Source organism: Macaca fascicularis, chromosome 2 (genome assembly GCF_037993035.2).
Source record: "Macaca fascicularis isolate 582-1 chromosome 2, T2T-MFA8v1.1".
NCBI classification, from domain to species: Eukaryota; Metazoa; Chordata; class Mammalia; order Primates; family Cercopithecidae; genus Macaca; species Macaca fascicularis.
Window position 1 is genome coordinate 108722501 of NC_088376.1, and position 27198 is coordinate 108749698.

Consider the following 27198-nt stretch of genomic DNA (forward strand, 5'->3'; position numbering starts at 1 on the left):
GGGCAGGGTGGTTGTCTTCAGCTGGGCAGTGCTCAAATAGTAGACAGTGAAGGGCCAGCTGCTAGCAGGTCTTCCAGGGGCTGGGGCCATAGTCCTTTATTCCTGAATGGAGATTAGGAATAATCTGCACACAGTGGCAGCCAATGCAAGGCCAAGTCAGATGGTAATGATACGATGAGCTGCTTTTAGTTTCAGGCACTTGATTACTGACATAGACAGGGAAAGGAAGTGGGTAAGCCAAAGTGCCAGGTTCCTGGGTCCTTCTCTCATAGTCCAAAAAGGACAACACCTACTCAAAAGGGGCAGGATGACTGCAGCAGGAGTTGTGGGATACTTTGTCGCTGGTGAGCCAAGCCTAGACTGCAGCTAAGTGGTTTTGCATTCTGCAGGTCTATTCTGAGCTCTTCAGAGTCTCATCAAAACCTTCACAGGAAAGACAGGGAGGCAAGAGGAGCTGGCCTCAGGGCAACTCCTCACAAGCCTCCCATCCTCTCTGTTCTGGGAGAATCACGAGGCATTTTGCCAAGAACTAGGTTATTAATAACTGTGGCTCAACCCCTGCCCGTACAGCATCTGGGCCAGGGTGGAACCGTCCTCTACAGCACCTGCCGTAACAACCAAGTGGAGCATGTTTCAGGCCTCTAAGGATAGTTTAACAGTAAGAAATTAAATATCATTCACAACATTAACAGAAAAAAGAGAAAAATTATATCATCTCAATAGATGCAGAAAAGGCATCCTGCAAAATTCAACACTCATTTATAGTTAAAGCTTTTCTAGCAAACTACAAATAGAAAAGAATTTCCTTAATTTGACACTGAATATAGCAAGCATTATTCTTTTTTTTTTTGTTTTTTTGTTTTGTTTTCTGAGAAGTCTTGCTCTGTTGCCCTGGCTGGAGTGCAGTGGTGCAATCTCGGCTCATTGCAACCTCTACCTCCCAGGTTCAAGCTATTCTCCTGCCTCAGCCTCCTGAGTAGCTGGGACTACAGGCATGCACCACCACACCTGGCTAATTTTTTGTATTTTTAGTAGAGATGGAGTTTTAACATGTTGAGCAGGCTGGTCTTGAACTCCTGACCTCAGGTGATCTGCCCATCTGGTCCTCCCGAAGTGCTGGGATTATAGGTGTGAGCCATCATGCCTAGCCTGCAAGCATTATTCTTATTGGTGAAATAGTTAAAGTGTTCTCCCTGAGACTGGGAATGAAGCGAAGATGCTATCATTTCTATTCAACATTGGACTAGAGGTCCTAGCCAGTGCAATAAGGCAAGAGAAATAAATAAAAGGCACACAATCTCACTTATCCAAAATTATTTACCTGGAAACCCTAACTATCTGAAACAAAGCTGGTAACCTGGAAGACTAACGTTCTCTTATAAAGCAATCTAAAAAGGTCTTGGAGCAGCAAAGATGTCACAAAGCCTATGCTCTCCACACAGAGTCCCTTAAGCCCTCATCCGGAGGCTAAGTATAATCCTAAGAAATGGCTCCATTTATTTTCCAAGCCCACCTTGGAAAATGGTAACAGAGATTGGAAAACCAAACAAAACTAGTGTTAGCTACTAGTCTAAAAGGAAAGAACATGCATAAACCATAAAAGGCAGACGCAGCAGTTTAAAAAAACAGTGCTTATAAACCACGGACTAAAGGGGCAAACAGCTCCATACCTCAGCAGTCCTGAGGGCACTGCAGTACAGGACAATAACTGACACTTGTAATAATGACTTTGAGTCATCAGGAAAAGATAAGATTATGCTTATGACTCACTGCTTAAGAAGGCAGGAAATTATATTTTGTATTAAAAGTTTTTAATGTTTGATTTTAAAGAAGTTTGGGTTATTTACATGGAGAAATTTTACTGTTAGGAAATTATAGGTAATATCTGATTTCTTTTACAACCTACCCACCAAGGTTTTTCATGGCTTAAGCAGTACTTGGCCAGGAAACAGAAGTTCAATTTCACAAGTGTTTGGATTGAGCACCTGTGATACTTGAGTCACAATGACGGGCTCTGCTCCAGGCACTCAGTCCAGGGATTTTTTTTTTTTTTTTTTTTCCAGAGTTGTTACTATTTAAAGGCAGCTGTGGCTTGGCCACGTGAGCATACTGGGCTGAAAATGCTGATCAGGGTTTGTAATTTCTTCTAAGTTGAGTTGACCCTTTGATGAGTAGTATCGAAAGCATGCAAATATTCATTGCATTTGCTCTTCTATCTTCTTAGTTCACTGTGGGATGAGATGCTATTGATGTCACACCCAATTCCCCTTATCCCAGCCTGGAATGTGGCCTGCAGAAGGTTCTCTGTGTCTCTTCACCTGAAGCCCTTTCTTGGCTATGGAAGCATGTTCAGCCTAGGTCCAACAAGTAGTTAACATCTCAGGGGTAACCCTCATCTTGATAGCTGAAGGCCTGGTGGATGCATTCCCAGCTTCCTCACTTCTCAGTGGGATTCAGTGCGGTGGTCCACAGTGCTAACCTGCTCATTAACACACTTTTTATCTGCTTTCTTCCCTTTCCTGTTTCATGCCTCCGTACCCTCACCCCACTCTCTGGGATCACCTCCCCACTTCAACCAAGAACCGTGCCTCAGGGATTTGCTTTTGGGGAAGCCGAAATAAAACATCTGGTGCCAGAAATGGCCCTAGAAAGTAGTCTCAGGATGAGACACTGGACTTGATGCTAGCCAGATGACAACAGGATCCCACTGCTGGTAGTAAGTGTAGTGGTGATAAGCCCTGTCACACTACTGGGTCAGTTACCTACACTCTCACCTGGGTATGGACTGGAATGAAAGAAGAGAAGACAGGCTCTGATTAGCCAATTATTACCTGAAGAGATGCCCTGACAACTAGAAAGCCCCCAGGTCTCTATTTAAAAGAACCCACATCTCCTATGTGCAGAAGCCAGAATGTACTGAGAATCCGGCCCATAATTGGATTACAATGGTGGTGCACATACAAAGGAGACCAAATTCACATGCCCAGAAAGGCTCCTTTGCTTAAGTCAGGGCCCTGATTGGGAAGGAGTGTGACTCTGAGATATGTGGGGCCCATTTGGGCAAATGCCCTCAACAACCTTGATACCCCAGATTCTTCTGAACCCTTGGGTCTAGCAGAAGTGGCTCACTCCCTTTTGCTAGAGGAGAGTAGCCTCCTATCACCTGGAAGCCATTCCAAGTCCTCTCTTGAAAGGAGACTGGCAAGATAACCTTGGTCTTCCTCAAGATCTGTCCCTACTTCCACTCCAGTAAACAGGGCTGAATACCAACATGCCCTATGCAGAGAAATATTATCCTGCTTTGAGAAGAAATGGATTATTCCCCCAAAAGAACAGAACCTGGACTGGCAGAAACTGGAAGAACATGTATGGTTATGGATCTTGAGGATGCTGGCCTAGTGGGAAGTAGAAAAGAAGTTGGATAAGGAAGAGTTTATTGACATAGAGACAGGCTTCTGTGACTCAGGATTTGGCATGTAAGAACACATGGAGCCAGTCCTAATACACTGCTGCAATGGGCCTTGGTGCTTGAGGATGATGGTATGCCAAAAACGAGGTGGAGATTCCACAAATGCTTAACAAGAGTGCTGAGGAGGGGTCAGAAGGCTCAGAGGGATGGCATGCTAGAATGGATATAAGGCAAGAGAGCCCACCCATGGGCAGGGGTATTCCCTTCACTGAAACAATGAAGACTGCACTGGTAAGGGGACATTAGCATTGTTGAGAAGCTCAGTGGTGGCTGTCTTCTGTTGGCTAGAATGGACAATAGACGATCCTGGCACGTAACTGGGCTTCCTATCATAGGAAGGAAGGATTCCAGAACAAAAAAACTAATGTCTGCACTCAGACATTAGAGGAATAAAATGAATATAGTAACCTAATGGGCCGCAAGGCCAGAACAACAACCAGGGAGCCAAGGACAAGTGGCTAAGAGATTATGGCGCTCCTAGAGGTGAGATGAATGGGCAGTCAATGAAGTTACTGTTATAAAATCAAGCCAACTAACCAAACAGCTGATGAGTAAAAGACTGATGTCAGCCACCACAGTGGAAAATCCTGATCTCTTATAGTTACCAGATCCAGTCAGTTCTCAGTTCCAGAGCCCATGGATTGAAGGAGAGGCTGGGTGTCCTGAGGAGGAGCCCTGGAGCACTATAGCAATCTTACACAATACACACTCTCTCAAATCTTTCCCAAAGAGCCCCATGGCCATTTCTCAGAGTAACTGTACACTGAGAAAGTAGAATATACACATCTTTCAAGAACTACTGAACACAGGGCCTGAGTGATATACCCAGAGGATCTAAAGCACCATCAGAGCCCTCATGTTAGAGTGGGACATATAGGATAGGCAATCTATAAATTTCTGACCCAAGGCCATCTCAGGGTAGATCCAATAGGCCTGTGGGTCAATCCCCTGATCTCCCTTGCTTCTGAGAGGATAAATGGGATGAGTGTACTTAACTGAGAGACCCCAAAATTGGTTTCTTGACCTGAGGGATAAGAGCCATAATGGTAGAAAAGGCTTATTTAATGATCCAAAATGCTCTCTCCATCCCACCCCCTCCCCACTCCTGGTCAAAATCAGAGGCAACACCATATCCCAGGAGTATTGACAGTGGTCCCCACAATATCCCATTTAATGGCTCCTGCAAAGCAAAACAGAGCAAAACACAGATAGATGGTGGAAGATGACAGTGGACTAACAGAAACCAAGAATTGGCAGAAGTAGCTCCAATGGCAGCTGCTGTGCTGGATGTAGTATCCCTTCAAGTCAGCACTTGTATGAGGCTGGAGAACTGGTTAATGAATTCTTTTAAATCCCCTTCAGAAAAGAGAATCAAGAACAGGTTGAATTCACCTGGGTCAGATAACACAGTGTACATTCACGGTTTTGCTCCAGGAGCATATAAACCCTCCTGCTCTGTTACAGAACAGTCCAAAGAAGTCCTTGATCATCGTGACATTCTGCAGAACATCATCCTGGTCCAATACTTTGATGACAAAATGTTAGCTGGACTTGGTGAACAGGAATGAACTGGCAAATAATCTGAGTGTTCCTTATGACACATGCACCAGAGAGAAGGAAGTAATTCCTACAAAAATTCAGAGGCCAGACGTCCAGCAATCTAGGGAATACTGGGACATCCTGCCAAGTCAAGAACCAGTTACTGCATTTTGTACCTTCTACTACTAAGAGAGGCAAGCACTAGGGAGTATTATCTGGATTCTGAAGTCAGCATGTACAACACTTAGGAATATTGCTCTGACCATTTCTTGGGTCACTCAGAAGGCTGCAAGTTTTGAGTACACAGTCAGGAGGGCTTTGTACCTCTCTATGGTTCAGGCTGTAGTGTAGGGGTACCTCTTAGTGATATGTGGGGTAACAATAAATGGGACATTTCACAACTACAGCAGGACAGGGGCAAAATGATCAGACATCTAAGAAAGGAAAGTCTAGGTCATCTCATGAGGCCAGCCATGCTGACCGGCAAAAGTGCTGGTTGAGGGTGAGAGGAATCTAGAATAAGTAGAAGAGGGAGATAATAAATGTTAATTATGGCTTCAGGACCAATACGCAACACAGAGGACTACAGCCTGTCCCACTAACCTTTTAGTTGATGTTTTCCTTTTTGTATTCTTTGTTTTAAAAATATTGTGACCTGCCATTATCCTCGAGAGAAAGTGAACTTAACATGGGACACCAGGTGGTATAGTAGAGCGGGGTGGATGACTGGAGATGCTGGTGGTTACTTCAACATATCCCTTTCATTTATTCCCAGAGGTTTTCTTTTTTTTTTAAATTGAGATATAACTCACATATAAAACTTATCATTTTAAAGTATACAATTCAGTGATCTTTAGCACAGTCGCAAAGTTGTACATCTATTACCACTATCTAATTCCAGAACATTTCATCCCCTCAAAATGAAATGCAGGACCCATTAACAGTCACTCCCCATCTACTCCCGAGTTTGCAAGCAGACAGTTCCCATGCTTGGCTTCTGGAGTCTCTGCCTGAGAGCATTCTCTGGTTATGAGGGTGAACTTGGTCCACATCCAGGCAGGCTGGACATCACAAGGAATTAATACCTCAGAATCGACCCTCAACCAGTGAGGGATGGAAAGTGGTGGATAATATTCCCAGCTACTTTGTCCTTCAGTGCAATAATTCAGAGATGTTTTCCATACCGTGTCTCAGAGGGTCCCCAGCAGGATTGGGTCTCAGTTGTCCATGGTGGTGACTCTTTCGATCTGTCTCAGTTCCTCAGTCTTCTGCAGGATTTCCTGAAATCACTTACCAAATAAACTACCTGCACCCAAATCCTTGGGAAAACCTACCTAAGATTCTTTTCAAGAAGACTATCATGAGGTCTTTGTCAAGCACCTTGCCGAAATTCTGACATACTATATACCTCTCATGCTTTTAAAAAGACAAATGAGGCCAGGCGTGGTGGCTCACGCCTGTAATCCCAGCACTTTGGGAGGCTGAGGTGGGCAGATAACGAGGTTAGGAGATTGAGACCATCCTGGCTAACATGGTGAAACCCCGTCTCTACTAAAAATACAAAAAAATTAGCTGGGCGTGGTGGCGGGTGCCTGTAGTCCCAGCTACTCGGGAGGCTGAGGCAGGAGAATGGCTTGAACCCGGGAGGTGAAGCTTGTAGTGAGCCGAGATCACGCCACTGCACTTGCGCCTGGGCAACAGAGCAAGACTCTGTCTCAAAAAAAAAAAAAGACAAATTAGTTTAGTCTGCCATATGTGATTTTTTTTTTTTTTGGAGACAGGGTCTCACTCTGTCACCCAAGCCTGGAGTGTAGTGATGTGATCATATGCTGCCATGCCCAGCTAATTTTAAAATTTTTTGTAGAGATGGGGTCTTGCGATATTGGCCAGGCTGGTTTTGACCTACTGGCCTCAAGCAATCCCCCTGCCTGGAACTCCCAAAGCGCTGTAATTACAGTCATGAGACACTGCAACTGGCCCTGCCATACCTGATTTCTTACTAGGGAGATCCATGCTGGCTCCTGGTGGTTGTTTCTTTTCCAAGTGCTCATGAAAATCTATTTAATAAGCTATTAGTTAATTTGACAGTAAGCCCATTGCTATTTTACAAAACTATACAGGATTTTCCAAGTTCCATTTTGCTTTGTCTAACAGTGGTTTTTCAATCTGTAAAAGTTAAAGGATGTATTATAGGTAAAAAAGAGAGGAAGTTATACTTCATATAATGTAAGAGATTGACTACTCTTCATCAATTCATGTTCTACAATAAGCAATGACAGCGACACGCTTACTTGATGGAGGAGCTGATGACACAATGCAAAAGACACCACAGGCCCCTACAAAAGCCTCCAAATCAGTTGTCACCAACCCACTCACCTCTATTCTCGTCAAGACAGAGGTTATTACCTTTAAGTATAATATTTCCCCTTTTTCCTAAGCAGTTTTGAAAATGGTTTGGTCAAAATATTCTTGTCTAAATACTACTGTTTTGTCTAAATGTGAAATATCATTTTGCTGAAATAGCTTTGCTTTCTGGAAGACTGGCTTACGTGACCATTTACGTTTTAAATATCTAGTGGCAAAGCTTTGGAACACAGGCATTTACACATAAGCAGAGGGAAATCATTAATGCCAAATTTTTGCAACCAGTATATATCTAAAAGCACCAAGGGCTTAAAATTTAAGCATCTCTATAAATCTCTTTCAGTTAATCAGAATGGAAATAATTAACAGCAAAGGCTTTAGCAAATAAGATTACACAGTCAAGGTAGGGCAGTATTTTTCTTATGCTGAGTTTTATAAGACATAAGCAAATGATCATTTAAACATTTATTTAATATAGGTTAAAAATGTAATACATAAAAGAGAAAAAATGAACACTAAAATGTCAAACAGAAGAAAACCCTTTACATTTTATTTTGGTCAACAAAAAGTCTGTGCATAACTCAGCAGCAGCAGGCCTGAATTATATTAAACCAAAGCTGCATTGTGATGGCCACCAATGTACAGACTGCCTGTCTGGCTTAGCACATTAAAAGTCTAATCAAGGCTCAAACCAACATCCTTAGAAATTCCATATATATATATGAAAAAGGCTTTCTTTCTCAGTTAAATGGGATAAATCTTAAAGTTGGAAAACTATTAAAAACAATAAAAATTTAAAACTGTAATTTTGCTAAGGGTATAGAGTAAATAACAACAACAACAACAACAAAAATGACAAACCAGAAACACTAAAATGTGTTTGCATGTGAAAGAATCATCATGTTGATTTACATCAAAGAACATCATATTTGTTTATCTTAATGCTTGGCATAGTTAGGTTTTAAGGTTTTAAAAATATTTTTGAATTTATTATTAAACGATAGGAACATACTGTACAGAATATTTCAAAATTGCTATCAAGAAAACGAGTACAAATTTTACCTAGCAATATAGATTTCTTATCAACATACCTTTTTTCCTCACTGGTATCAAACTGACAAAGGTGTACGGAGAAAGTAATTGAATGGTTTCTGAAGGACACACTAGCCCTTTAGCCAAGAGTTCTGCTTCTGAATTACATAGAACATCTTGGTCCACAGACAACGGAATGGATTTTTGGAGAGAGTGTCAATTTAGGGCTAAAGAAATACAGGGTGAGAATGAAGCCCTCAACAAAAGCTCCAAAAGGGCACAGACACTGGTAAATGACCTAAATATGGAGAGAGAGGTGAGGAGAAAATACATAGTAAATGCTGGCTTGTTATTGCATTTTCTTCTCTCCCTTCTCTGATCCATTTATCTTCTTAAGACTGCCTTCTGTGTCCTTTTGCAGGGAAATCATCTTACCCTTTAACATTTGTTTCTTCACTATTTTAACAAAAAGCCTATAAGAAAAATAATAAATTCAAGGGTATTACTAAAAGCCTGAATAAGAATAATAACAAGCCCTAAGCTCCAATCAGTAAACTCGTTTCTTGGAATAAAATCTTCATTTGTGGAAGTGGAATGATGTCTCTTAGTAGACAGTGTTCATTTAGGGTGTGATACTCTTACTTTTAGAAGCAGGAAAAATTACTAAATATTAATATGTGAAAAGTAAGGACTTTCCTTCTGAGGGATTATTGCTTTATGGACTTGACTTTGTTTCTCCTTACAGTATGTCACTGCCTTACACAACTGTGGATATGATGCCCAGTTTCTAATGATTTGTCCAAAATCGTCTGAGAAAACCAGGCCAATACAAATACAGTAAAACCTCTTGAAAACACAATTAATTATTATAGATCCACATAAATAAAGTCCAATCTGAAGTCTGATAGGTGATTTTATGTTGACTATGTCTTTTAAAAAGTGTTCTTTTTAAACATAAAATGTAAAATAACATTCTGGAAACAAGTATAAATATTACATTTATTCTGAGTCCAGATACTTTCTGAACTGTAGAAGTGCAGGATGGACTTGACTTATCCATTAGTAATACAGACTCACGAAATGTTATGCTGCAAAAACGCTGAATCTCCTCTGATAAATGGTCTTTAAGATGGAGAGACTGAGGAAGTTAACTGAATGTTCATGTTCACTGCTGTAAATTTTCCTTATAATTGGAAAACGCTACCCATAATAGATAGAATTCACATTTTCAATGAATTCATAGTTTATCATCAGATAGAGTAAATGAATTAAGATTTCATTTTTAAAAATAAAGAGACATATTTATTTGTAATAACTATCTTTTTTTTGGTAATAACTATCTTTAATAATGCTATTATTTATTTTTACCCATGGGGAATGCATAAGTACAAACACTGTTAGCTTCTTTAACATTTATTAAAAAGATAGACTCTTTATACTAATGCAGAAGGATGAGCCTCTTTCTTCCCACTCTAAAAATCTCTTCTTTGCTGTAAAGAATTCTCGGTGCATGCGAGCTAAGACTCTGGAGCACTCAGTAGAGAGGCATGTGGGATAACCAGACAGAATCACTAGGTTTTCTCTGTTTTCAATTAGCTGAAAATAGGAGCTCTAGTTCTAAATATTAGAAGTCTAAATATTAGAAAAATAAGGAGAGGGGATATGACAAAATGCTTCAAAATACATGCCTGAGGTGAGACTGCTTGTATGTTTGTGTGTGGCAGCTTCCAGATGAAATCTTCAGTTTTAATCTTCAGGTTCATATCTGGAGATATAAATTAAGAACACAATGTCAGGATACCTTTTGTTGTTGTTACTACCAAATAAGTTTACTTGAAGCAGTGGCACTATATTTCTCACTTCAAATTACTGCTATGATAGAAGTTGGACATATTCAACTTTGTTTTGATGGTGACTCAGAGGGGATTTTTACATCAGGTAGGAGGATAGGCCAGATCACTGCTAAGACTCCAAGTCTCTATATTTGGCATTTAGACCTGCGATAACTTCGTATAATTACCTCAATCATCATATTGACAAGAATAGTTGATATGACTATATGAGTAAAGGTCTAGCAAATCTACTTCTCTAAGGACAAATCTCACCTTGAATTCCCTTTCTAGCTCTGCTCCCCTGGAACTCTGATAAAGGTAAATGTCAACTCAGTTTCCAGGCAAAACATCTGATGACCACATCTGGACCTGGAGGACTATGAATAACTATAAATACGTGGTAGGAGCCACCCCTTTAGGTTTCCCCCTGTGTGATAAGTTCTTTTAACTGGACATACCCTTAACTGGGCATCATGTGACTGCTACAAGAGATGCTAAGCCTATGTAGAACACGGACTTCTAAGCTGGCTGTGACACCCATCTGCAAAAATCTCACTCTCTCCAACTTAAACTGTCACTTAGGGGAACAGTAAGACCAGTTCTTGGACTGCTTAGAGTATACCACTGAGGAGAAGAGAACTGCCTAATACTGCCCTGTGAGCTTGCTGTGTTTCCTGTCTGACATCCTGCTAAGTGGATCCATTGCCAAGAGGAGCTTACTGTAGGCCTGTGTGAGTCTAAAGGCCTAGATGAACCTAAAAAGAAGCCCTGGTGGGCATTATAGATAAGGTCAGGCTGGAGCTCCTCCAGTTTCCTTAAATGAAGGCTTCTGGACTAAATGATCCAGCAACTACCACCAGCTTGACTTCTCTGGAACAAGCTTAGATTTAACAGAGAACAAACATCAATCCAGAGAGAGAAATCCAAGGTGGGATCAGTGTGGCTTACTGTGCCAGTCTTTTCCTCAGATCTTTGATTTGGTCATTCTTCTTGGTAAGAATCTCTTTCATGTTTCGATAAGCTGCTGTTTGCTGAAATTTCTTTTCCAATTCCTGCTTAGTAAAAAATGTCAGCCCATTACTAAAAAAACAGTTAAGGAAAGAGATAACAAATGTGATAAAAATATGTAGTTTTTTTTGCTTGAATTTTACTAATATTTTGCTAATGATTTTCTAATTTCCTTAAAAGACACATTTATATAAAATTAAGACTATCCAAAGTTTAAAAATATATTCTTTCAAATGAGAAGCCATAAAATAGTAACATTTTCCCAAGTACAGTGTTGGTAAATAACTCAAGGCCTGGATATGAGAAATCTATTTGAAAACATTACACTAATTTTCCAGTAAAATAAGCACACTTTTTTCCCAAGTCCCAAAGTAGTGTATTTTAGCAAAAGGATTTTTAATTTAAATTTTAGTTCCCATATTCTTTTTTCCATTTTTTATATGAGCACATTTTTAATTTCTTTATAGAGAAATTGCTATGTTGGCTAGGCTGGTCTCAAATTCCTGGCCTCAAGCAATCCTTCCATCTTGGCCTCCCAAAGTGCTGGGATTACAGGCATATTCTTAAGAGTCTAATCCCCAAAGTGAAGAATCTAGCTCTCTACATATTTTATATAAATTATGACGAAAGTATACAAATCCTTAAAAAAAAACCAGTCCCCCATCCCTCTGCAGGCTGTGGGAAGAAGGAGCAGAAGAGCAACACGGTTGGATGTGGGGCAGGATTCAAGCCACCTACAGAGGAGCATTTCACCACACCATAGAGCGGGGAGATATCTTCTTATCACAGATATTGTAGTACCAAAGATGGAAGAATATCAGTGCCTGGAAATGATTAATCTTTAGAACATATTGGCTAATATCTTGAGAAAAAATAATCTGAATTTGCAGCTGTCCAATGTTTACCTTAGTCACATGTATTCCTCTCTACTGTGTGCATCAGTTAATTGGACATTAACAGACAAATCCCTTAAACACGGTCTTCTGACCTTTTCAGCCATGTGCAGCTGCTCTTGAACCCTGAGTAGGTCGTGCTTGGCTGTCGCCAGATTCTCCTCCAGTGACTTCTGGTTTTCTGTCTTGTCATTAAGTGTCTTCTGAAACTCACTCTTTAAAGCAGCGACAGTGTTTTCCAAGTTACTCAAGTCTTGGGCCTTTATAAAATCCTATGAAAAATAAATGCATGCATGTAATTTCATGTTGATATTCTAAAAATAACTATTTTAGAATGGTGATTCAACATCAAAGGAGATGAAAAAAATGCTCTATGTTGTGTGTGCATGTCAGCCCCCCTTGCCAGCTTAGAGCCTAGGTAAGTGCCAGCCCCTGCAGAGTCACCAGCAGGCCAGTCCACTGTCAGCCCCTGGTGTGTGGTGTCTTGCACACAGCTGACACTCAGTAGCCGCTGAATTCCAAATACATAAAATATGATGTGTGAACTGCTGGTATTTCAATCCAAGATGTGTGTACCAGGGTTGAGATGGCAAATAGGTTTCATTTTGAAAAGCCAAGTTTAAAAAAATCCTTAAAGAAGTCTGAATTCTAAAAAATGATAGAATATAATTTATACCAAAAACTTAATAGACATACGTTTTAGTCATTATTTACAAGAAAATAATATGAGAGCCCAATTACTGATTACATGATTTTCTAAATTTTTAAGATTTTAAGTTTTTTATATTAATATGTACATTTTTGCATACTTTTGACAACTACAGCATAAGACAAGCACTGGATCTTCTCTCTTCCCGGATCTTGTTTTTGACTGGGTAAGATTCACGACAGAAAAAACATTTGTATTGATAAGACAGTAAAATCATCTACAATTGGTTAATATGTGGATGAAGAAATACTTAGTACTTTCGGCCAGGAGCAGTAGCTCATGCCTGTAATTCCAATACTTTAGGAGGCCAAGGGAGGAGGACTGCTTGAGCCCAGGAAATTGAGACCAGCCTCTGCAACAAAGCAAGACCCCATCTCTACAAAAAATATAAAAAATTAGCTAGGCATGGTGGCACATGCCTGTGGTCCCAACCACTTGGGAGGCTGAGGTGGGAGGATCGCTTGAGCCTGTGAGGTCAAGGTTGTAGTGAGCCATGGTTGCACCACCACACTCCAGCCTGGGTGACAGAATAAGGCCCTATCTCCAAAAAAAAAAAAAGTACTTTCAACAAAAGAAAAAAAAAATCTTTCCTCATTTTCGAAACCTGGTCTTTGAAAAAAAGATTTTATTTCATTGCAACTAATAAAAGCATGTATTCACTGGTTGTTCTTATGTCCAAAATCTTATAGTAAAATTGGAGCAAAGCCCCAAAAAGCTTTTAAACAAATTCATCATCCAAATGTGTTTGCAATTGTTTGACTTATGAGGAATTATAAAGCTGTTCTGGAACATTCGTGTTTTTATAAATCTATTGTCCTTGGCATATAATGGTTGAAAATCATTAGCTATATAAGAAGTATCCTCCTATTTTAAAAATATCTACAGATAAAATGGTTCAATGTCTGAGATTTGCTTCAAAAAAACATGGCGGGTGGGAAGAAGAAAGAGGTACAAATGAAACCAGACTGGCCATGCATTGGTAACCGCTAAATAGAATGATGAGTGCATGGGGGTTCACGATACTATTCTCTCTACTTTTGTGTATGTTTGAAATTTTTCAGAGAAAAGATTAGCAAAAGCCCAGTGAAGCAGATTTTGAGATTGTTTACCAGACATTTGCAATGAGAGTATGACCACTAGAAAAGCCAGTGCTGCACTGAATATTTACCCAAATGGTCCTGCTCATAGGAAATCATACTGTAGCATGCACACTCAACAGAAAGGCCACAGGAGACACTGTACATACAATGACTTCCCGCAGGCAGAGTGACATTCAGTCATTACATTCAGACAAGCGTGAAGAACTACAACACTGGATTTCATTGTACTCTATATTACCGGTGGGTACAGATGCATCTGCAGATTCATAATCATTTTGTCACATTCATCAAAGGCAAACTTAAGTAATGTTCAGTATAATAAAACCCAAATATAAACCAATTAAAAACTTTTCTTCATTTCCTTTCCCCTCCACTGTAATTGGATGTCAACGTGAAAGGGGAAAACTTAAAAAAAGAATAAAAAAAGAATATCATGCAGGCCAAGGAAATTGCAGGAAATGGCGAGGACATCTTGCATGCCAGGGAAACTGCAGATGTGTGAGCTATGAACTGTCCCCTCTGCCCTGGAGGATACAGAGGGAAGGCCACTGGTTCTCGCCAGGCCTTTCGGGGGCAAGGATGTCCCAACACAGGAAAATAGAGGCATTCGTCTCAGGGAGTGGCAAGGGGTGGGGTACAGTGAACAGTAACTAAGACTTAATTTTAAGTTTATAACTTCATTCTACTTAGAAAATGTGAAAAAGATAGCTAAAACTTGTTTCACCTTTTGATTTCCTTGATCAAGTTGTAAATCTTGCAGTGCTTTTTCTAGTTTTGACTTTTCATCCAGTGCACTTGTAGCCTATAGTGAAGTTTAAACAAAACACTTTCAGTATTTAGTCTGTAGGCAGTTCAATAATTGTGTCAAAACATTTCTCAGTTACCTGTATTTCAATGGTCTTCAACCTTGACTTCAATTTCTCATTCTCTTCTTGAAGTCTTAAAATTTCCTTGTGAGTAAATTCAAGTTTTATTATATCAACCAAAATATTTTAATATTTGAAATTATTACTTGTTTCACTTAAAAATCTAATTTTAAAATTTAATTTAAATTACATAATAGCTCAAAAATGCACTACTGATATTTTGGTAATATCCCCATTTCATCCAGCCTATCAGCCTCAGTATCTGTGAGTCAGCTTTGGCTCTAAGACATCTAGTTTCTTTTCTTTCAGTTTCTCAGACACATCTTTCCTCTTTCAGTCCTCTGTTTTCAAGTCTTTTCCAAAGACCCCCTTCCCTGCTATCTCTCTCCCAGTTGGTCCTGCAAATCCTGGGTCTATTCTCTGCCTACACTGCACACTGTTGACCCTTATCCTGAGAACTCCATCATTTCAATACCATGCTCAAGCCCACAGATGCTTCTGACTGAGTTGAGGCCAACACCTTTGCTCTTATACAGCTCAAACATTCGAATCACCTGTGTTATTTTTCACTAGGCTCCAACAAACACATCAGCCCAGACAGCACTGCACTCTGTTCCAAGTCATGCTGCCTCCTACCTGACCACTGCCTGTTCTGTTCTCCTGCTCAACACACTCATTTCTCCTTCCTCTACAATTTAATTGGTCTTCACCCTTCAAGGCCCAGCTTAGGTATTCCCTTAGCCAAGAGTCTGTTCCCACCTACTCTCATCCGCATACAACTGAATCTTCTCTGCTACCCAGTGTGACACCTGTAGCACACAGGAGAGGATTCTCTGGTCTCTATTTCTAGAACATCGGTTCTACCTTCCCAATAAAACTATTACATTTTTGGCCAGGCGCAGTGGCTCATGCCTGTAATCCCAGCACTTTGGGAGGCTGAGGCAGGCGGATCACGAGGTCAGGAGATTGAGACCATCCTGGCTAACACGGTGAAACCCCATCTCTACTAAAATACAAAAAATTAGCCAGGCATGGTGGTGGGTGCTACTTGGAGGCTGAGGCAGAAGAATGGCGTGAACGTGGGAGGCAGAGCTTGCAGTGAGCCTAGATTGCACCACTGCACTCCAGCCTGGGTGACGGAACAAGGCTCTCGCAAAAAAAAAAAAAAAAAAAAAAAAAAAATTACATTTTTGAGGGCAAGGGAGCATGTATTACACTGCTTTTTATCTCCAATAACATCTAGCATAATGTTGAGAATACAAGGGTCATGCAAAATAGCTGAAATCTGAAATGCTTCAAAATCAGAAACTTTCTGAGTGCTGACATGATACTCAAAGAAAATGCTCATTGGAGCATTTCAGATTTCAGATTTTTGGATTTGGGATGCTCAACTAGGGTCTGTATAATGCAAATATTAAAAAATCTGAAATCCAAAACACTTCTGGTCCCAAGGATAAGGGATACTCAACCTGTGCTGATAATTTTGTTTGTTTGTTTGTTTGAGATGGAGTCTCACTCTATCGCCCAGGCTGGAGTGCAGTGGTGTGATCTCAGCTCAGTGCAACCTCTGCCGCCTGGGTTCAAGTAATTCTCCTGCCTCAGCCTCCCAAGTAGCTGTGACTACAGGTGCATACCACCACACCCGGCTAATTGATAAATAATTTTTAGAAACTTAAAAACCCTTCTCCTTGTTACTGTAGATCACAAACTTTAAATGTCCATCAATAAACGCTGTCCAAAATTTCATGCTCTTCACTTTACCTTGAAAAGGTGTGATCAGGAGCTACTTCAGGCTCTCTAGAAGGTTAAGTATGCCCTCTTCTGGCCCATGGGGTACCATCAAGTAAAACTACTGTAATGGACTATTTATCCTCAGAGGACCTGAATCAAACCTTCCACTTCTGTTTCTCTACCCTAGGCAATGAGAGGACAGAATTAGAGGCTTTCCATTTCTCCAAATAATAACATTACCTTGTTTAGGAGTTCTGCTGTTCCACCTTCATTAAGTGGAGCAAGTTTTGGCTTTGTGATATCTAAGATGGGCTGAAACAAAATAAAGAAACCAAACTGAAATCACCACAGAATAAAGCATGTATAATCACTGAACACTTGCACTTTGCAAGTGGAAAATACTATATATAAACATACCCACTGGGATGTCAGTTCCATAGGTGTGGAGATTTTTGTTGGTTTCATCCTTTGTTATTCCCAGTGCCTAGGATATGTCTGTCCTACAGTGCCCAACACATGTTAGAGATAAAAATAAAACCTATCTTCCCTGTATCTTTTAAAAAATATAGATAGAAGGAAAATGAGGGAAGAAAGGAGGAAAGGAAGGAGCTCAAAGCCAGATCTGATATAGAGCCTAGCATCTAGGAACTAGAATTTTAACTTGTGGGAGTTGAAACAGTGATTTCTACATGAACCTTAGACTCTGTGAAAAACAATAATATTGATGAAGATCTAGGCAAGTATACTACAGATAAACAATAACTTGGCACAAACAATACAGTAGTTTAGTAATATGTATTAAAAATAAAATAATTCATGCCCTCTGATCCAGAAATTTCTTAGCCAGAAATATGACCCAAAGGAATAACAGGAAAGTGTTTTGCATGTGTATGTACATAGATTCATCTCAGTGTATTTACCCAACAATGGAGTATTTACGGTGTGTCTGTGAAATGAATGGTAAACGGTCACTCCAATTAATGAGAAGGATTAGAAAGAGAAGTAGGTAACTACTAGTATTGTCTCCCTTTGTCAGATGAGTAAAATGAAGCTCAGCTACCTCAAATAACCTGCTCAAGGTAACACAGCCAGGAAGTCAGAGCCAGGATGTGTACCCAGGTGTGGCTGACCCTAGATAGAGCCTGTGCTCTGCATCTTCTGAGTAGAGTATTTATAAGTGGGATTGAGACTGAACTCAGGGATTACATGTATGTGTAGGCCATCACAGACAAGAGCAGTTTTTCATAGTTACTTCCAAAACATTTTTTCTTTTGCCTGAAAATATGAGAGACAATTTTTGAATTTTACTCTTGAATTGAATGCTTTTCCTTAAGAGTTCTCAGTTTGGATCTCTGAATTCTTTGAGTGACTTGAGGATTTTAAATACTGGCTATTAAGATACGGATTTAGAATGACCAAAAAGTTACCTTTTTGTTTGAAGATGTAATCTCTGCTTTTTCAAATTCTGCAACTTGTTCTAATAATTCTCTTGAAGATGAAAGCAAAGATAAAAATTATTCATTTAAAATAGTTTTATACCACACACAAGAAGAGTAAAATCACTGGTACCAACCCATTACATGCCAGAGAGAACAGAGCAAGGTGGACCAAACTTCACCATATCAAAAATGTTAGTTGCAAATGGTTGAGAACCTAAACCACATGGACTCAAATGTAATCATCCACAGCACCTGGCACTTTGCACCTACTAGGTATGCAATATCTACTGCTAGAAATAAACTACAATGCTAATACAAATATGAGGGAAATTTATAGTCAACTTTGTATTCTTGAGGTGCTATGAGGAGGTTGTTTTATTACATAATATGTATTGTTAGTTAGTAGGTGTTCAAAAAACACAAACTGATTCTTAATAAAGTAGCCTCAGAAAAATGAAAATAGTCCATAGTAACTACTGAAAAAGAGTATCACAAATTCCTAGGAAAGACAGATAGTGGAGCTGTGCCATCTGAAGATTTGCAAAGGCCAATGAGAAGTGACTATACACAAGCTTAAAGCGTTAACAGCAGTCAGCTTCTAAGCTTCCTAAAGCGCCCCCTTCTCAGAGTTTTCTCACCAGTCACCTACTGACAGTGGCAGAAGTTCAGTGATTTTCCTCCCCTGCTCACAGGTTGTCCTCAGCATTTTTCAGCACTCTGCACGTGAACTGATGTGCTGTGACTGTGCTTAGAGTAGTTCAGGGGCTTGGTGGTCAGTCCTTCCTGATTTCTGGCATGCCTTTTCTTAAAATGAGTTTCAACTTCACCAGTTTTACCATATTTTTTGAATTTGAGCTCTTGATGTCCATATTATAAGCTTTTTTTGTATTTTATATTTCCTATTTTAAAGTAATAAATGTATACTTTTAAATTCAATTATTTAGAAAACTTCCAATGCTACTGGATTGAATTGATGGTATTTATTGTATTTGAACTGACTTTTCAACTGCCTCATAATCTTTATTTCTTAGTTGACCAATCTATAAAGACAGATGGTAATACTGACCAAGCTAATAAAAATGCAGTAAAAAATAATTAATGATAGCCTGAAAAGCAATTTCATAAACCTCAATGGCCTTTGTAATACCTAGGAACAGTAGAAACAAAGAACTTTTAAAAGGGCACTTAGTGGTACCCAAGAGATCACTGAGTGACTCAATGCTTTGCTGTTACCCTACCCAAATTTTCTCACACACCAGCCGCAAGAAAATATGCAGCAAAGATATTCACTAACTTTTAAGATCATGCTTGGGCCACTACTGTCACAGTTGCAAGTTCAACTTTTATTACCGGTTTTCAAGTTCAGAGATGTCTGTCTGTAGCTTAAGATACCACTTCTCAGCTTGTGCAAACAGCTGTCGCAGAAGTAACACATTGGTATAGGCAGTGTTGATGAGCTCAGATTCCACCTCGCTATGAACCACAGCTTGCAATCCATTGAGAACTTCAGAGACTTCATCTATGGTGAAGGTCTCCTCCACCAGCCTGAAAAACAACCATGATCCAAAACTTATGGATAAACAACAAAAAAAATCTACAAAATACAACAAAATTAAGAAACCCACATTCATGCAATCTAAGAAATTCAAAGATTACAGTGAAAATCTCTCTGGGAACTATCTTCTTTATTAATAAACATTGAAAATAATTTAAACTCAATTAATTTTTGACATCTATTCAAATGATTAAATTGTGCACATCATTTAATACAAGTAAATGCTCAAACACATTCCCCAAACCATCATCTACTTTTTTCTTTAACTTTTTAGTATTAAATGTCTTATTTCAAACTCCACTGAAATCAGTCTTATTACATTTAATAATTTCAAAAGTAACCTGGAAGGCATAGTCTTATTTCTTTCTAATATTTCTCTAGCATTTTAGTAACTGTATGAACTATTCACAGGTTAGTAAATGTCTATGGGAAATAAATGGTAATTATATATTGCTCCTCTTTGCATTCTTGAGACCCAAAATAATAATAATAATAATAATAATAATAATAATAATAATAATAAACTAGCTTATCTTAAAGTTCCACTGAACACTCCACAAAAATGAGTATCATCATCAACAACAGCATTAGAAATCTACTCTAAGGGCAAGGCATGGTGGCTCACACCTATAATCCCAGCACTTTGGGAGGCAGAGGCAGGTGGATCACTTGAGGTCAGGAGTTCGAGACCAACGTGGCCAACACAGCAAAAACTCTTCTCTACTAAAAATACAAAAAATTACCTGGGTATGGTGTTACGTGCCTATAATCTTAGCTACTTGGGAGGCTGAGGCAGGAGAATTGCTTGAAACCAGAAGGTGGAGGTTGCAGTGAGCCGACATTGTGCCACCGCACTCCAGCCTGGGCGACAGAGCGAGACTCCGTCTCAAAAAAAAAAACAAAAAACAACTACTCTCACATAGAGAATGCTTGGGTTGGAAGAGAACTTTGGTGCCATCTTCTACAATACCCTAACTTTACAGATAGGAACACAGGTTTGAAGAGTGGAGGTGACTTGCCTATGGTCACATTGGTGGTGATAAATCCCACAATCATCTTCAACAATGGTGCTGGGCAAAGGATTCATGCCCAACAGCTGAATCCTTGAAAAAGCTTCCGTGTGTGCCTTCTAGTTTCAATGACAGTATCACAGTAACACAGTCCTCTCCTCTCCCTACCTCTACCCTCCAAAGTCCCTTCTCCCTCAGACTCTCAGCAGATGAAGGGCAACTACACCAACCTCAGCTTTATTTTCTTCCTACTTCCAAAAAGACATCATCAAGCAAGACCCAGTTACACTAAAGCATTATCAGAGTTAAACTTAATAGTATTTGTTTTATAATTCTTTAATGTTTCATCTAGCCAGCAGAATTTAGTCCTTCTCAAAAAAACCAGAACATTTTTTTACAAAAATCTTTATTAAAATATTAATAATCTTTCTATATTCTTTAATAGAACATATGTTCTTGCCAATTAAATTGTTGCTTTCATCTGCTGGGGGTTAGGAAACCAGATTACCAGCTGAGTTTAATGGGCTGAATGGTCTAAGGCTGATGGCCTCTAATACTGACACATTCATGGTTTTATGGCAGCTGGAGCTCACTTGGAGGTCTTTTTCACTTATGTCTGACATGACATTCATCTCTTGCTAAAAATCAACTATGGTCCAACCATTATTATCTCATGCTAGAAATCAACTAACAATTTTGGTACTAGTCAGCATTATGATTTCCTGCTGTTTTCCTCTCTCTTAATTATTCAGTATGAAACACAGACGTGTTTTCTCACTAATTTCCATGTCTTAGAGCTCTAACCATTTAATTAATAACTCAAGTAATTAAAGTTCTGGAATCTTTAATACAACCAGCCAATCATTAATCCACAAACCCTTGGCAACTTCCTGACTACCCTTCTGAAGCTCTGGAATCCTATAATTATCACATGCATTTCTGATAATAGATTCATTGCTTCCACCACGATACAACTTCTTTTGTTTCCTCTATCCATGAGGCTTAGTATAGCTGCTGTTAGCAAATAATTGATCATGATGAATCCCAGAAATTGACTGACATCTGCTATGGCACCCCCATACTGGCTACCAGAAAGAATCCATGTTCCTATTTGGTTTGCTTAGAGTCCTCATCTGATACCTGCTCTCCTTGAGGTCTTGGAAGCAGGAATCTACAGTTTTGAGTCTCAAGCCTCTCTTTGAACGAGCAAAACGCATATAATTAATAACTTCATTTTGATGGTGCTCATTTAGGCCCAACTCTGCCTGAAAAAGAAAGAGGTAATTTAATTGTTAGTCTTGAAGAACTGATCAAAGAGCCAAAAATGAAAATGCATAAGACATTCTGTGGTCGAGACTGCTAGATCTCCATCAAATTCTATTCTTCTCTTTTTCCTGGCTGCATGGCTGCCCAGCTAGATGACACTTCTTTGCCCTCCTTGCAATTAAGTCACTGCTGGCTACTTCTCAGCAATGAATGTTGTGGTCTAGTTCCAAAGACCTGGCCTTAAGATATGGGGTGTACCTCTGCCACTCCCTGTTTCTCTGAAACCTGGAAGAGGTGGTGACTTGACTGAATCACGCAGACAACATTAATGCCCTAGAGGCTGGGGGAGCCACGAGATGAAAGGGACCCACATCTCTACCTCATGGAGAGACACTGACCCTGTCACTGAACTGAGATGAGCAGTAAGATGGCTGTTAAGTGAGAGAGAAATAAACTTCTGTATTCTTCAAGCCACTTAACCTTACAGCAAAAAATAGCAACTCTGTTATAGCAGCTTAACCCTTACCCCATTAAATACAGCTTTAACAAGTATATTTGATTTGGAAAGAACCACTAATTGGTCTGTACTTTAAACCAGATGACAGCTTGACAGATATTTAAGAGGCAAGCCCAAGGAGGTAGGGCTAGCACCCAAAGAATAGAGCAGGTCAGCAGTCAGCTAAGAGCAAGGCATCGGCCATGTTAGTTGAATTTGTAATTAAGCAGCTGATGAGCTTTACAAAGCAGTTTAGGTGGCATAAGTCTTTAAGGTCTGGAGGATAGAATGGAGACAGCAAGAGCTGAAGGGAAGCGAAAGAGAAATCTGTAAGGTAACCAAGTGCAACAGGTTACAGTCGCATATGCACCTGAGTTGTGACTAACAAGACAGATTTCTATTATGCACTAAAAGTAATTGACTACCTACATTAGAGACAATATTATCTCTGATGGTCACACATCAATATGGGCAAGAATATCCCACAATTTAGAAATATCACAAAACAATGTCACAATTTGCTAAAAACAAAGCACAAATACAGATTCTTAATCATTATTGTCTATAGTATAAATTTACACTCTTTACTCCTCAAAACCTCCCAAACTCTTTCTCTTACCCTGTTTCCCAGGATTCTACTAAATGAACACTCGACTTTAGCCACACTAGTCTGTTCATCAGTCCTGAAACATGACTTAAAATTTCCTGCCTTGACTTCCACTCATGTTACTCTGATCCTAAAGTATCTCTCTCCATTCCTATTCGAGAATCTGAATCCTACCCAGTGGTGTGATGGTAAGTATTTAACAGCAGGTTTTCTAGGTGGGGGGGGCCTGATTTGTAGCATTGCTGATTTCCATGGCATAAATACTTCCATCATGGCTGATTTCAAGCCACTAATATAATGTCACTGAATGAAGAGGTGAGAAGAAATGCATAAAATTGGCTCTCAGCAGTCAGTACACACACGCTCCACCACATCACTGAATTCCTACCCACCCTTCACGGCCTAACCTGTTTCACCTACTCTGTGCCACCTCCCAATATGCCCTCAGTAACTCTATAGATATGCCTTCCTCTAAAAGCTAGCATATATAATCTCTGCTACTTCTTTGGTACGGTCATAGGCCGATTACTACCTTGTATTATTGATTATCTTTTTTTTTCAGGTTTTGCTCCTCCAAGTAGATTGTAAACTCTATGAGGGCATGAATCATTTCTTATAATGCACAACACCTAGCATAGTGCCTTGTGCCAGCAGGTGGCCAGTTCCTGTCTGTTCATTCCTTTCCCTCCTTTCAAGGAAAGTTAAGACTGTCCTAGGATCAAGAAGGAAAAATTACTCAAACTGAGAAGGGTAAATGACAGAAAACTTCCTTTAAAATGGATTGGAATGAAGAAAGGGGGTAAAAGTGGACAGCTGAGTTCAAAAGGAAAAATAGCATCAGCCTAGGAAACGGCTATTCACAAACCTTTACTTCCACACATATATGTATCTACGTCAAACCATTAGAGAGCAAATGCAATAGGTAGATGTGTGGTATAACAGACAAAGCACTGGATTAGAAACCAGGTTTAGTTCTAGCTATGCAACTATCTACCTTGGTAACAGTCTGTTACCAAGTCACTTAACCCCAATGACATTAGTTTTACTATCTGCTAAATGAGAGGTAGATATGATGATCAGTCCTAAAATGGTTAGAAACAATGGGAGGTATCCAAGTGGGGAAGTCAGAATTTGTTTGAATTTTGTTGTAGAAATATTGTTAAAATAATAATAAAAAGAGCTGAAAACATATAGCAAGAAATACTGCCAGAGGATTGCCAAGCTAGTGTCTTGAAATTGTACCATAAATTGTGTATGTGTGTTTAGGCGGAAGGAGATAGAAGAGGAGTGGGTAAAGTACCAGAAATGGTTCCCTGTTCTTAACTATGCCCACAAATCCATATACAATTTAAGAGAAGTACAAGGAGGAAACTGTAATGATAAAAATGAGCATACTTTAATAATACGTATCAGATACTGAATGCTTAATATTTTCGCAGGTACTGCGCTATTTATTTTATACGCATTATCTTATCATATTAACAGCCTTGTGTAGTTATTATCTGCAATTTACTAATGAAGAACCTGAGCCTGATTCCAAAGCCTCAGTTGTTAATTGATGGAAAGGGATGACAGAAGATAGAACAGGAAGAGATATCAATTTTTTTGTGATTTGTTTTCAACGTATTCTCTTGATATTTTAGGGAAATCAAGAGAATGAGTGGAGAGGGTCTAAACTCAAGAAGGGGAGGGAACAATCCGTTTAGTTCACAGGTGTCTTCTCAGCTCCCAGACAGCGCTTGGAACACGCTGTCTAAACAGAAATTTTGGTTTGCTGAGGTATTTCAGTAGCCATTTCAGGTGGTGCTCTCAACCCTGGTTTCATCCGTTTTCCTGAACACTTCAGCGCTGTGCACTGTTCTGAGTGTGACTGGTATTTAAGATGGCATGCTTATTCGCTAGAGGGATTAATGGTCTTTTTTGAGCAAGCCAAAACAAAGGAAATGTCACCCAAATTCCTCAGCTGTAAAATAGGGTTCTGGGATTCTTAAAGTCACATCCACATCAGAAAGTTGGATTTCAATCACACAGAAAGCTGGATTCGTTCTCCCTGCTCCTCTGGTTAACATGCGTGTGTGTGTGCGCGTGTGTAAACTTGGAGCTTCTTGAAATTGAGAACTCTGAGCTTGTGTTAACGTGTGTGTGTATAAACTTGGAGCTTCTTGAAATTGAGTGAGAACCCTGCGTATGTGTTAATGTGTGTGTGTGCGCAAACCTGGAGGTTCTTGAAATTGAGTGAGAACCCTGCCCCGCACCTTAGGCCGGCAGCAGTTTCCTCTAGTTCTCTTCACCTGCCACCTAAGACTTGACTTGGCTCCGCCCCGCCCCCAGGCAAGCGAGAGAAACGAAGCGACGCGGCTGGGCTGCTGGGAAAAGGCTTCACCCAGGATTACCCCAGAAGGGCTTGGGCTGCGGTTAACCGAACCTCTCGCGCCCGGTGCAGCCTCCCTTTCTCAGGGAGGCTGAGGAGCGGCCAGACCCAACTAGGCCACGTAATCATTCCGGGCCCACCCGTTCAGTGTCTCCAATCCTGGCCGTGCTCTCTCCTGGGCGCGGTGCGGCTCCTGAGGGCCGGCTACTCACCATGGCGGCAGGCGGCAGGCGGCAGGCGGCAGGCGGCAGCCTAAAGGAACGGGAGTGGCCAGGCGGTGGCCCGCCAAGTCTGGGATCGCCGAGGATAGCTGGGCCACAGAAGACGGGGAGGGAGGGTAGGTTGTTTAGAAGCCTCTGGTTGCTAACGGAAACCGAGGCACGTGGACTGCAATTATGCATTTTCATTGGTCCTGAGGATCACGCGACAGGAAATATTGCGTAACCGGTTGACTGCCACGTGCGCATTGGCTTCCAGGGCCGGAAGTCCCACCTTTTTGTGCCACGTTCACCTTTGGGAGCTGAGTGCCGTTGCAGAAGGTAACCGGAGGGCTGTGCTTCCTGGAGCTGCCTGGGGTCGCCACCGCGCTTGCGCGCTTCGGGGCATCGGCTTGTGAATTGTTGGGAAGTTCTCATCCAAAACTTCCTGTGGCCTAGGCGACCCCAAGGGTGCAATGGACATCCCAGACCTTTCAATGGTCTCATAGGGCGCGGCTCAGACATATTTTTTTTCAGGAGTTCCTACCTGAGCATCAGGGGGGCTGAGACAGGCCAACAACACCAACGCCTGCAGGTTCTCAAGTAGAGCTTCAAACGACCCCTCCCTACGACTCCGCCCGTTATTATTACTGTTGTCGTTGTTGTTATTATCTTCTCTTATATTTCTAGTTAAAAGTCTCTAGCAACCTTTTCCCATTAAAAAAAAAAAAATGCAAAAAGCATGGGTTTTCTCCAAGAGTAGTGAATTTCAAAAGGTTCCATATGCCTGGAACCACTATGGAAGCTTGTTGAGCAAATTCCCGGGCCTCATCTCCAGAAATTCTGATTTACAAGTCTAACTTGGGTCCTTGGGATCTGAGGTTTTTAACCGATGTTCCAGGAGTGATCACAGATCAGGACCACTCTTAGAAACGCTGGCTTGGAAGGACAAGAGTAGGATGAGATCTATTATTGCAAATACCAGGGACTCAGAGTCCTTCACTCAGATGATCCAGAGGTGATGTGCAGGCATTTGCCCACAGAAGGATCTCAAGCCTTGGGTCAAGAACAGTAAGCAAGGTTCTCCTGTGTGTCACCTGGAGCACTCCAAGGCATGGAAGGATGGCCTGGAGGCAGTGGCGTGGGTATGCCCAACTTCACCTTTGGCTAGGCTCCCTATCCTTGGCACTGCAATGGCATTTGGGCAGAATCCCTGTCTTCTTGCAAGATTCCTAAGGGCAGATTCTCTCAGCCCTGCATATTAACCCCTTCCAAGCTCAGTTAAACTTCCCCTTTACCATCCCACCTCCCCATTTCTGTTTAGTGTTGTTGAATTTGATAACGATGGTTGCCATTATTTAGTGCCTATTATGAGCTATTAATAGACACATTCCATTCCAGTAGTTAATCCTCATAATACTTGGTTCCTTCCTCTGTAGACATTGGTTGTGTTCACATAGTGAGAGGGTCACTTTACAAGGTGTTGTGGGTGCGAGATGAAGTTCACAAAAACTTTTATGACTGATCAGTAAACAAAGTCGTTCATCAGTTCGCATTGCTGAAAAGCTCGTTTATTTTCTCACAGGCCAAATCCTGTGCTTGCGAAGTGTTATTAATTCAGGGGAAGGAAAGGAGTGTGTGTATAATGCAAATATTACATTTGTGGTTTGGGGATTTTTAAAGTTGTTCTGCAAAACTCCATCAGCTGGTTATT

At 40.5% G+C, this 27198-nt stretch overlaps 1 protein-coding gene across 3 annotated transcripts; it reads right to left on the bottom strand.

The window, feature by feature from the left end:
- Positions 1 to 6179: 6179 nt before the first annotated feature.
- LZTFL1 (leucine zipper transcription factor like 1) lies at positions 6180 to 25613 on the bottom strand. 3 transcript variants are annotated; one of them, XR_010585113.2, is made up of 11 exons: positions 25500 to 25613; positions 21688 to 21812; positions 19333 to 19527; positions 17971 to 18031; positions 16784 to 16855; positions 14831 to 14896; positions 14671 to 14748; positions 12233 to 12409; positions 11185 to 11288; positions 10093 to 10169; positions 6180 to 6288 (listed from the first exon to the last, which is right to left on the bottom strand). XR_010585113.2 is itself a non-coding variant. In XM_015445323.3 (10 exons), exons 1-10 carry the CDS (start codon positions 25500 to 25502, stop codon positions 10151 to 10153), a joined length of 900 nt encoding a protein of 299 aa, XP_015300809.1. In that variant the 5' UTR covers positions 25503 to 25613; the 3' UTR covers positions 7823 to 10150. The 3 variants fall into 3 exon arrangements, 1 of the variants encoding a protein (XP_015300809.1); XR_001488556.3 differs by lacking the exon at positions 6180 to 6288 and adding an exon at positions 7823 to 8877; XM_015445323.3 differs by lacking the exon at positions 6180 to 6288 and having other exon boundaries at positions 7823 to 10169.
- Positions 25614 to 27198: the final 1585 nt, after the last annotated feature.

Bases quoted from the DNA above. Each gene is read 5' to 3' on its own strand.
- LZTFL1 (XM_015445323.3), bottom strand. The intron at 18,032-19,332 runs GTAATAAAAGTT...TTCATCTTCAAG, and splicing joins ATCTCTGAACTTGAAAACCG to AGAATTATTAGAACAAGTTG. The intron at 11,289-12,232 runs GTCAGAAGACCG...TTTACTAAGCAG, and splicing joins AGCTGCACATGGCTGAAAAG to GAATTGGAAAAGAAATTTCA.